Below are 11,533 nucleotides of genomic sequence, written 5' to 3' on the forward strand. Positions count from 1 at the left end.
CACCTCCCTACACAACCCTGCCCTTCAAAAGTGAAATAAAGATCATATACTATCTGACTCCTGGTTGGTTATGAGGACTAGTGATAATGCAAAAGAACGTTAGTGGGGGTGAGGAGGGTAGATAAATAAAAGCAGAAAGTGCTGAGAACAACAAAGAGCAGCCCATTAACCCAGTGTCCAGCTCTGAGAATAGGGGCAAGTGGAAGCTGTTAAGTGACTGCATCACTAAGTCACATCCCTATAACCTTAAATATTTCATAGACCCAGAAGTGCACCACGCGGAACAGCTGCTGTTCCTCCGGCAGGGGCTATGACTGCAGTGGGGACATAAATGCTTGCACACATGAGCACACCTTGCACAGACACATACGAGCCAGGGGAAAGGGCTGGGACAGGCAGGCTCCGACTCTTACTCATTCTAAGAAGGGCTCCGAGAACAGGCATGGGATGCTCTGCAACTCCCCAGCCCTGTGGGTGAGCAACCCACACCTTTTTCCACCCACAAGCCCAGCAGGCACTCAGTCACTCACCCAGCTCTGGATATAAAAAAGGTCAAAACGATACACTCACACCTTCACAGACAGACCCAAGCCAGCTCACAGTGGAGACTCCAGGACCAAAGGCTGCAGCTAGTCACACTCCACCTCCCCACTAAACGCTTAGCCACGCACCCCAGCCTCCTCCAGAAGCCAGTACCAGGAGCTGTCTCCCCTTCTTCTCCTCCCTGCTCTCTCCTCCTCTGCCTCAACCCAGCACCAGCTGCTCCTGGAACCCCTCTTCCCACACAGCCCCCCATCATTCATCTCTCCAAAGCCTGAGCTCTCTGGGCCCCTCTCCTGACCTAGAGCTTTCGGGGTGAAGAGTCTGGGACTCTGGAGCTTGAGAAAGCAACACGAAACATGGTGTGAGACCTTGGGAGAAATTTCCATGACCAGACCGAATCTGAGGGAAAGAAAGGACTACGAAAGAGGCCTAGGCAAACTGGATGACTGGGATAGGGGTGGAGGGTCTTCTTCGGAGAGCCTGGAGAGGCGTCTCTCCTAACTCTGCTGTCCTGCTAAGAGATAACAAGGCAAGAAAAATTGCAGCTATCAATTCATTGAGGGCTCTGTGTGCCAGGTACCTTACCTCATATGATACCAACCCTATCAGGCAGGGACTCTTCTACCCATTGTATAAATGAGGAAATCAAGGCTCAGTGAGGGGAGTCTGAGGCCCCAGAGATAGGAGTGTGAGAATCCTGGCTTCAAGTTCTAGGGTCCCGATGGACGGGGATAGGGGATAGACAAGCCACCTCTTTAAAGGATACTTTGGACCCTGCTTTGTATATGTGTAGTTAGGAGGTGGGCGAGTGGAGAGAAAGCCAGAGCAAGCACCTGGGCCCTATTGGACCCCTGTGTCCCCTACTCCCACCCTGGCCTTATCCTCCTGGCTCCAGTGCCCTTACACCCCCTCCCTTCACTGTCAATTCTCGGGGGTGGGGAACAAACGATGTGGGGCAGGGCTCAGGAGTCCAACTAGCTGTTTCCCAGGCTGACCCTGCTACATCAAAAAGAGAGCAAAGGGTTTTGCAAGTGCAAGCTGGGGGTAGGGGGTCCTGGAGTCCAAGTGACAGCAAAACAGGGACCAGTTAATAGAAAACAGAGGTCTGTGTGGCCCACTGGGTCCCAGGTTTGCCCTGAGAAAACTGAGCTGGGCCTGGCATGTGTAAAGGGATATGGCAGGGGGGAGGGCAGGGGAGGTTATTTTGGGAGGTAAGAGGGTAAGGGACCATGTGAAGGGCTTCCTGGGAGAAGAGGCAACTTAGGGTTCAGGCCGACCCCTTAGAGGAGAGGATGACCATAGGATCCCCAGAGAAGCAGGCACTGATCTGTATGGAACTTGCCAATTGCTCGGTTTAAGGGGCTTAAGGCGAAGGAAACAGATAACTGGCCCTGGCCGCTGCTAGGCCCCTCCCTCCCCTTCTCCTCCCCACCCCCAGTCTTCTCCCCCCAGAATGCATCCAGCCCTGCCCCTCCCCAGTGCCCAGCACCTCTCCTCCCTCTATCCAGCGGTGTCCAGCCCCTGGCATAATGCCCACAGCTCCTATGAATATCTGATCTCCCTCACTCTCTGGTACTGATTGGCATCTTGGTCCTATACCAAACTAGTAAGTTCTTCACATAGCCTAACCTCCAACCCTTCAGATACAGCAGATCATTTCATTATTCCACCAGTAGTGAAACTGGAAACCAACACCATCTATAAACAAGCCACCCACCGCACCAGAGGAGTTTCCCTCTCCATCCCTCAGCATCCTCCCCTTGAAGGCCTTTCACCTGCTTTCCCATCCCCACAATTTAGCAAGCGGAAAGAGAAATCTATTTCACGAGCATTATTGGCTCACCACCCCCATTACTCCTTCTGCTGAGTCCCAGATGGTCCTTTCTCCCTGAACCCTCCACCCACTGCTATCAGCACTTCAAGAAGAGGCTCTGGCCTCTGGAGACCCTCTAAGGTCTTCAGTTCTCCTCCCTGCCCCCAGTGAATACAAACCACACCTCCCCTCCAAGTTTCCACCTCCGCTCTGGTGTCTTTGCATGGGAAAGTCCCTCTCCATGCCTAGCATTAATGTCTCCTGCTGCATGCCTAAATCCCCTTTCTTTCTTCTCTCTCTGAGACAACCCCCTTTAAGATCATAAATGAAATCTTCCTCTGCCGTTTCCTGCCTCCCGTCTCGCAGCGCCCCTCCACCTTCCCAGCCCCTAAAGCCTGTCTGGGCGTGGAGAAGTTCTTGGGAACCGCTCCCCATCCCCCTCTCTCCCCAGAACTCTGAGGACAACCTTCATACCTGCCTGGGCTGTCAACCACGACTGGGACGCGGCCACACCCCGCTCGCCCGCCTACGGGGCGGGGAGCCCGGCAGCTGGCGGCGCAGCCACGACGGGGTTAAGACTCCGGGCTGGGGGAGAGAGGGGGGCCGTGAGGGATGCGTGCGGAGCCAATCGGCGGCCGCAGAATCCCCAGGGCTGAGAGCTGGGAGCGCCGAGCCGGGAGCCGGGAGCTGAGCGCGCCGGGCTGGGGCCGGGGCCGGAGCTGAGCGGAGCGGAGAGGGAGCGCGCCCGCCCCAGCCCCGAGTCCCACCGCCTTCCCGCCCGCCGCAGCGCGGGGCCAGCGGCCGCCGCCCAGCCATGGAGCCAGACAACAGTCCCCGGAAGATCCAGTTCACGGTCCCGCTGCTGGAGCCGCACCTTGACCCGGAGGCAGCGGAGCAGGTGCGGAGCAGGGCGGGGCAGCAGGGCACTCGACCGGCAAAGGACTGGGTGGGGGGGTCCCCTAGACTGTGGGATCCGAGATCCCTGGTTGTCCTCCCCTAGCAGTGTGCTTCTGAGGGCGGGCACGCTCAGTTTGGGGGTCTTCTATCCCCTCCCCCATCGTCGGAGCCACACGTCCCTATCTGTGCTTCTTGGAGACGGACAGAAGGACCAGGGCCTCCACTCGAAGCTGGTCCCCGCGAGAGTCGCTCTCTGCTTCCCTAGCTCTGGGGGAGGGGGCTGCCTGAGGACACGACCCCTCCCGCCTTCGCCAGTCTTAAGCCGCCACCCAGTCAACCCCCGCCAGAGTTGCTGAGTTCTGTGCGGGCGCTGAAGGGTACCCGCAGCAGCGCGGGAGGGGTTAGGGGAGACGGTAAGTAATGGAGGGAGCACTGTGCTTTAGGAGTGAAAAGAAGAAAAATAGCCCTTCCAGTCCTCTCCCAAATGCGGGCGACCCTGCTGGACTGCAGAGAGTGAGAACGAGAAGGGGCTGAGGAACACTGGGAGGGCTGGGGCTTCTGGGAAGAGGGGTGGTGGAGTCAGCAAGCCGAGGCTCCCCTCTTCTGCAAGTCTGGACACGTGGGTCCTTTTTCCCAACTACTGCCCTTTGGAGCCGGGGTGGGGGTGGCATGAGGAGAATGGCACTGGGAAGCCGCAATCTGAGGCTTTCTAGGGCCGGGGCGGGGGGTCCAAGCTGAGCCATAGATAGGGGAGAAGCTCTGTGCCGGCCTTGGCTCAAGGAAGGGGTGGGAGTCCAGGGCCCGGCCCAGCCTCCTGGCCTGGCCTATTTTTAGCTCAGAACAGCCTGGCAGAGGCGGCGGCATATGAGAGTGTGTGAGCAAGTGTGTGTCTCAGGGAGAGTGAACGTGTGTGGATAGGGTGATCACCCGTGGTCACTACTACCGCCCATTTGCCAAATATTTGCTCATTGCTCCATCTCCTTTGTGTTCTCTGTCCATTCGCCTGGACATCCCGCTTCCTAAAGAGTATCCATTCCCACAAGGTCAGTTCTCTACTTCCCCCAACTGGCTGCCAGGGCTCTGCTGGGCCTTCCCACCTGGAAAAAACACTGTGACCTCTCGGGATGGGCTGTGTTCTTTCCGTTGTTCCAGCTGTTTGGTAGAATAAGGTCTGCGTGGGAAGGGAAAGGGAGGGTACACACTCTCTCCCTACAACTTCAGCTCCCCAAGTGTGGGTAGGGGTTAGGTACCTGTGTCTCCATCCTCTTCCTGGCCTGGGGAGCCACATCTCCAGGCCTCTAAAGTGGGATAGTAGAAGGATTGTGGTGAATCTCAAATCTCCTGAGGATGAGTAGGGCGGACAGCCATGAGCATAGAGAGTGTTCTGTGGAGTCAGGGGACTAACCTCAGACCCAGGGAAAAGGGCCCGAGAGTGTGGGCTGTGGGGGTTAGGGGTGAAGTTTCAAACAGAACTGCCTTCCACTGGCACAGAAAGGTGTCACTCCCTGACACCTGCATTTGTTTCGTGTTAGAAGAGGCAAGTGTAGGTGTGTGTCGGGGGAAGTGGCTGTAGGCCAGCTGGTTCAGGGGCCTGGGAGGTGGCGGGGAGGCTGAAGCAGTGCTAAGGAGCCAGAGGGATAAAGAGAGCTGGGACTCGAACCTGCTTTTCTCTAACCTTTAGAAATCTGTCCGGAAGGCCTGAAATTCTACCTGCAGTCTAACCTCAGCCCCTCCTGCTGTGTTACCCAAGGGTGTAGGCTAAAAATTCTAGGCTTGGCAGGAGTTCCTAAGCTGACGTACATAGGAGAGCCAAAAGGGTTGGAAGCTCTGAGTTACAGAGCACGGAGTGGCCGGAGATGGGGGTGCCCACAACTACCAGGTCCCTAGCATGACCGGTTTGGAAATAAATCAGAGGTGAAGGCACCAGGTGTCCTTGAGAGCTAGGATTTGGGATAAGTGCAAGAAAAAGAAAAGTGAGCATCTACTCATTTCCTAGTAGTTCAGGTGTCTGCGAGGTACTTCGGGACGTCTGACTTTGCTCCCTCACAATTCTCAAGGATGCTGAGTGCTTGGAAATCTTGTCCAAGGCAAGGAGATTGGCCAACAAAGGGGACCTGAGCAAGATCGCAGAGCCCTGCTGCCCTTTCAAAGGCCCTTCCTGTCATACTCTCAGTCTCCTTCTCAGGCTCCCAACTCCCGCTAATCCCTACACCACCCTCTCCCTGTCTCTTCCACAGCCAGCCCCTCCCCCAGGGCAGGAAAGAAATAGAGAGGAAAAGTCTGCTCCTGGGAGAAGGATGGCCCCCACCCACATACATGAAGCACACATGCCTGCCTGCTGGCACCCAGCACATTTGCACCAGGAATAGTCAGAGATAAACTCATAGCTAATTTTTGTGCAGTGCATGTGTATATGTGTGTACACACAGGACTGGTACTGCCAGGGACCTTGAAATGTCACCAAAAAGAAATGCCGCTAGATTCTCCTGAGAAAATAGTGCCCTACCTCAACACACCCCCATTCTATGCATCCCATTTCTTCGGGAAGAGTTTCCTCTCAGACTAACGCTGTCCCTCTTGCTATGGCTGGTACTCACTTTCTGGGCATAGAGAAGGGCAGACGTCTTACCACCCTCACCCCCAATGGTAATGATACTAAATAATGGACAAAGACAGGAATTTGATCACTCAATGTCCTTATCCTACTCCTCTCAGCCCTGGATAATTTTAGCCCCTTTCCCAATCCCTCCCCTCTGCTGCCCTGCAGGAAGCCGCAGAGACTCCGACCTCACCTTTCCCCTCACTTCCAAGCCTCTAAACCCTTCAGAGAAAGGGAAAAAACTACTTGTCCCATCTGTCCTTGGACCACCTTCAACAACAATCAACTTTATTGGCAGCATGATAAAAGAACAGCAAAGGGGAAAGGGGGCTCAGAAGCCCAGCAATCAGCTCTTATATGTTAATTTCTTAGAAAGGAACCCGGAGCCCAAAATAAAATTTTTTTAGCTAAGCTTTAGGCCCTGACCAGGGTCCTGCCTAGGGATTCTTCTCATTTATGTGTACCATGACAAGGATTTCCCCAGACCATATTTCCTAACGAATCAGAAAGGCGGTGTGTCCAAAGATATGGGGGATGTTAGGAGTGAGGGGCACGGGCGAGGGGCCTGCCCGTCAGACCTGCCTTCTCTGTACTGTCCTCCCAGGCCGGGCGGGGATGGAGGGGTGCTCTCTCCAGGTGATGGCCCACAAATGGTTAATGTCTGTCTGGGGAGTGGGCTGGGAGACTGAGGGAAAAGCCTGTGCCCTCTCAGGTTATTTCTGACCATTGATCTAGGATGGACGGAAGGACATTGGGCCAGAGATCGATGCGTTAGAGTAGATATAGCTGCTGAGATGGAGAGCTGGGGTCAGGACTGGGAAGATGCAGAGACGGAAAGGGGGTAGGAGATGCAGAAAGTGGGATGGTCTTTTAGGTCTCCAGGGAAGAGGGATGGGCCCGAGAAAGTCCACCCTTGGATAGTGGATTCAGTGTAACATGACATTTTTTGAAGCGTATTGATTGGCCATCCTGGATTATATTGCTGAGTGATGTCGGGTGGGGCTTTGATGCTCCCGCGAGTACTTGACCTCTTCCCTCAGATTCGGAGGCGCCGCCCCACCCCTGCCACTCTCGTGCTGACCAGTGACCAGTCATCCCCAGGTAACCCCAGGGATGGGTTGTTGAAGGGAGTGGGGGCTGCTGAAGACAGCTGGGTCCAGTGAGAGAAGGTGGGTGCTAGATAGAAGGGCAGCTCTGAGAAGTTAGAGATCTCCACAATCCCAAAGGCAGGAAAGTGGTGGCTGGATCACCAAGAGGATTTCCTTTCCTTTGGGAAGACGGGGCTATGCTAGGAAGGGGATGGGGACCCCCTTCCTAAGTTCCTAAGATCCCCAGGAGTTAGGGTGGTCAACTGAGTGCTGGTTGCTGCACAACAGTCTTCCAGGTTTCTCCAGCAACTGAAACGCTGCTACCCCCACCCCCAGAGGCAGTGACAGCTGTGAGGGGGAGGGACCGCCTATCAGCTCTCTTCACAGCCCCCGGAGGGGAAGGAGAAGGTTAGAAACAGCTCAGGGAGCAGCTGGCAGACAGGTCACCAGTGTCCCCATCCAGGTCTGGGGAGAACAAGATCTCAGAGAATGGCAGGGGAGCTTGACAGGGCAGCAGAAGAGAAGTGGTCATGCTAATAAGCTAGAGAGGAATTCAGGATGCCCAAGTCTCCAGATTTCCCCGAACTACCGAAAACTGTATCTTCCCGGCCCCTGCACAGGATAACTTTGCTATGCTTTTTCCAATGTTCCCTCCTATGCAAGGTTCCGTTCTGGACCCAGGGCGGGGAGAATGGATAGAAGGAGAAAGAGATATGGATACTTTAGAGGGAGTAAAAGAGTAAAGGGACCATAAATCCGGCCTTCAGGCACCTGCACGTCTGAGGCAAGGATGTAGACACAGATGGACCTGTACAGAATCAAGGACAAGCCTTACAGGGGTAAAGCCAGCCAGCAGAGCGGGAGGGAATTGGAGGGAGTAGGCCTGGGGCAACTAGCAGGGCCAGCTTCCTAGGGGTATATGCGAAGGACAGATCAGAAAGGAGGTGATTGCAGAGGCACCTCCCCTTGGGAAGTCATCTCTGTGGGGACCCCCTGGATTTCCCATCCTCATCATTTTCTCCTTTCCTTATTCCCCTCAGAGGTAGATGAAGACCGGATCCCCAACCCACTTCTCAAGGTAAGCTGGCCCGTTCCTCAGCCCAGCCCAGGGAACCCACAGACCCATCAGGGGATTATTCCTCAGAATCCTCCATCTGTAGCACCTTTGACTCCCTCCACGCACCCCCAAAATGTATATGAGTGGAAATACATCCCCCCACATTCCCCGCACACAGTCTCCTTGCTCACCATTGCGGGGAGGGGGAGGGAGGTACTGAAGAAGCAGGAATTTTCTTCCCCCACTTTCTGCAGTCCACACCTACCCCCATTCTGCAATCCAAAAGCATGGCAAGGCAGAGGAGGCAGGAGAGAGGGCTGGCACCCACATGTGCTCTGTGTCCCTTGCAGTCTACTTTGTCCATGTCTCCACGGCAACGGAAGAAGGTGACGAGGACCACACCCACAATGAAAGGTTGAAGATCCTTCTCCTCCCTTTTTTCCCCCTCTGTGCCTGAGGCTGTGCAGTAGACCTACTGACCCTGTTGGGAGGAATCCTTGGGAGTCATTAAGGCAGTCCTTATTAAAATGTTGGCCTCTGACTGACTAACTGGGTGGCCTTGGAGAACCTGCTTAACCTACTGAGCCCCGACTACTACCTCACTATGACAGTCAAGTTAAAGAAAATATATGAACTCACCCAACGCAGTGCAAAGCACATAGAAGGAGCTGAAATATTTCTTGACTCTAATTTGAGTCTTTTCTCCTTTTTCCCAAGGAAGACCAAGTGTCTCAGCAAGTTAGAAGGATCTTTTGTTCTTAAAGGCTCTTCCCTACACTTTTCTTATCTTTGAAGGAAGTACATTTTATTGTCTAGCTTAGTCTCTCCTTATTTATTGCCTAGCAAATGTCCCTCCTGGTTCAGATCTCAGGGGATGGGAAAGTTGAACCTCCCAGCAGTGTGTGATTGGCCCTTGAGTGGGGCTGTTGAAGCTGAGGGTCCACAGAGGAGGCTCTGGGCAGTCAGTCATGTCCAATGTTCCCTCCTTTCTCTGTGCCCCTAGAGCTCCAGATGATGGTTGAACATCACCTGGGGCAACAGCAGCAGGGAGAGGAGCCTGAGGGAGCCGCTGAGAGCACAGGGACCCAGGAGACCTACACACCGGGGATCACAGACACAGAAGCGGAGTCAAGGCTGGACACCTCTGGGAAAGCACCAAGTACGTTCGGGCTGGGAGGGGTCAGGGGAGGGCCAGCCCAGGAGGAGGCACGCCATACCCATTGTGGGAAAGCCCCTAGTGTAGCCAGGAACTATCTTCAGAATATGGATATATATGCTTGTATCACATGTATTTGCATTCTTCACTTTTTTTACTGATACCAACCCCTCCTAACTGGACTTCAGAGCTCCCATTGTGGCTGTATGGGGGAGCCCTCATCATGGGAAAAGCGCTCACAGAGTAGAATCTGGGTTCTGTCCCTTTATTGGCCCAGAGGCCTTGAACAACTTTCTTAACCTCAGTCTACAAAGTAACAATGATGGTGCCTGTTTCACTGGGTTGTTTGTGAAAATTAAATGAGTCTGCTTCTTAGTCCAATAGCTGACAGATACAAAGCATGCAATAAATGGAACCTGCTGGGGTGCTGTTAATACACGTCTTAATCCCTTATCTTAATATATTCCAGAAGTCAGAATTTCTCCCCTTTTATGAAGGTGATATAGTACGTATATGCTATATTACATAACAGTCCCAACAGAGCACCCTGTAATCAAACACATTAATATTTTTACACTGAAATGAATGGCCCCACTAAGTACAATAAATAGACTATAAATAGCTTCACATCGGTTCAGGTCACATTTAGCCACATACCAAGATTGTACCCGAATTTTTAAACTTTTTTTAGAGGGTTTTTTTTCCTTCAATTTGATTGCAGATAAAAACGAAATGTTCTTAAGCATAGTGAACCTATAGTAGGAATTGCGATCAGGGGAAACCCTGTTGGTCTTGCCCAATTGTCCCAGCTTGGTCTTGACACCTCTCAGGAGTCTTGGAATATGAGATGGGGTGAGCAGAAGCACTGCCCTCTACAAGACCTCACAAATACCACCTCTCCCTCCTGCCCCCATTACCTCTCCTTAGAGCCTGCAGAATCCACCCCAAAAACTCAGGAGAGAGGCACTGAGAAACCAAGCACAGAAGAACCCTCAACCCGTATACCACCACTGGATTCCCAGGGAGCCAACTTGGTAAGCCACCAGGACTGGGCTGCTAGCCTACAGGAGAGCAGGCTGTACGGATAAGGGTGAGGCCTATGATTTGATGTCAGGGAAAAGAGAGCAAAGCACCAGCTTCAGTCACTGAGGAGCTATTGTCTACGGCAAGAGGACATGCTTGTCCTCCGATGGAAAAATGAGAAGTTGCAGCACGAGAGATTGAGGTTAGACTCTGTTAGGTCTTTTGGCTCCTGGAATAGGTAATGAGAGTAAACCATAGGTTTTCTAATAAAGGGAGGTCTTCATCTGTCCAGGCTAGGTGAGCAGTGGTCCTGCCTGGAGCAGAGGCATTGATGAAATAACCTGGTAAGCTTTGATTTTACAGTCTTTCCTCCCTTGCATAGACTGGGCAAGGGGCGGGGACTTGTGTCAGACATCAGAAATTAGATGCTTGACTAACAGGATGGTTGGGAAGACCAGCAGGGGAGGGGACAACAGGCCCTCTGGCCTCTCACTCACCCTCTCTATCTGCCCCCTCCCTCACAACAGGTCTGAGAGTGAAGGAGGTATCCGAGAGTCAAGACTGCAGTTGGGGTGTGTGTGGACACTGGATTTGTTTTATTTCCTTTTGGGGAAAATATCGTTTTTAAAAAGTGATAAATTCGGTTTTAGGCCCTTGGCATTTTCCTTCTTTCCTGACTTGGAGAACATTTTCCCCCTCCCTTCTTGTTTTGCCCTCTCTACAGCCCCCTACCCTTCTGCCCAACTGCCACTGGAAGGGAGGAAATAGGGTTTCTTCAGAAAGGGGGTTCTTCCCCAACCCTGCTCTTACATGTTGCGGGAAGAGAGATAGAAGTCAGGTGGGAGGACTAACTTCCAATAGACCAAGAAAGAAGGATGGCCCCAGGTTCTGTTTTCTTGTTGAAGAAGATACCACCACCTGTCTGGGCTGCCCTGCAGCTGAGAAAGTTGAAGCGCTAAGGTATGTCCAGCTGTAACTGCTATGGGCGCCGTCTGCTGGGCAAAACGTGGAACTGCACCCTGGCACGGGGTGTGGCGTGGATGCCTCCTTGCCTGGCCTCCAAGGCTCAGTGATTCCCAAGCTCCAGGATGTGTTCCCTCCTACAGCTGTGAGACCACCACCCCTATTCCAACCCATTAGCAAAGATGGATTGACAGCGCCATGGCTATTAACAAAGAGGACCTTGCTGGGAACCGGAAAGGTTACCTCTCCCCTTTGTCCTAGATGCAGAGGGACCAGGGTAAAAGACAAAAGCTGAGCATAGGTAAAGAAACTTCCTCAGACTCCATAACCAGGCCTCTCCTGCCCACTGCTTTTGATTTTTCCAGGTGGTGGAGGGGAGAGGGGTAGAGGGAAG

The 11,533-nt window shown here is 53.3% G+C and overlaps 1 protein-coding gene and 1 long non-coding RNA gene across 5 annotated transcripts in view; one reads left to right on the top strand and one right to left on the bottom strand.

The window, feature by feature from the left end:
- Positions 1–2,962, bottom strand: part of LOC120602122 (uncharacterized) — a 40,696-nt gene extending 37,734 nt beyond the window's left edge. Inside the window, exon 1 of the long non-coding RNA XR_005652629.1 lies at positions 2,831–2,962. This is a non-coding gene — a long non-coding RNA (uncharacterized LOC120602122). The remainder of the gene's footprint in view (positions 1–2,830) is intronic.
- Positions 2,963–3,000: 38 nt separating this feature from the next.
- On the top strand, positions 3,001–10,836 carry PPP1R1A (protein phosphatase 1 regulatory inhibitor subunit 1A). 4 transcript variants are annotated; one of them, XM_039862094.1, is made up of 8 exons: positions 3,001–3,254; positions 6,893–6,953; positions 7,981–8,018; positions 8,348–8,411; positions 9,001–9,156; positions 10,081–10,187; positions 10,469–10,520; positions 10,704–10,836. In XM_039862094.1, the coding sequence occupies exons 1-7, from the start codon at positions 3,171–3,173 to the stop codon at positions 10,475–10,477; spliced, it is 519 nt and encodes a 172-aa protein (XP_039718028.1). In that variant the 5' UTR covers positions 3,001–3,170; the 3' UTR covers positions 10,478–10,520; positions 10,704–10,836. The 4 variants fall into 4 exon arrangements, with proteins under 4 accessions (XP_039718028.1, XP_039718029.1, XP_039718026.1 ...); XM_039862092.1 differs by having other exon boundaries at positions 3,029–3,254; positions 8,252–8,411; XM_039862095.1 differs by lacking the exon at positions 10,469–10,520.
- The last annotated feature ends 697 nt before the right edge of the window (positions 10,837–11,533 follow it).

Source organism: Pteropus medius, unplaced genomic scaffold (genome assembly GCF_902729225.1).
Source record: "Pteropus medius unplaced genomic scaffold, Ma_sr-lr_union100, whole genome shotgun sequence".
Taxonomy (NCBI): Eukaryota; Metazoa; Chordata; class Mammalia; order Chiroptera; family Pteropodidae; genus Pteropus; species Pteropus medius.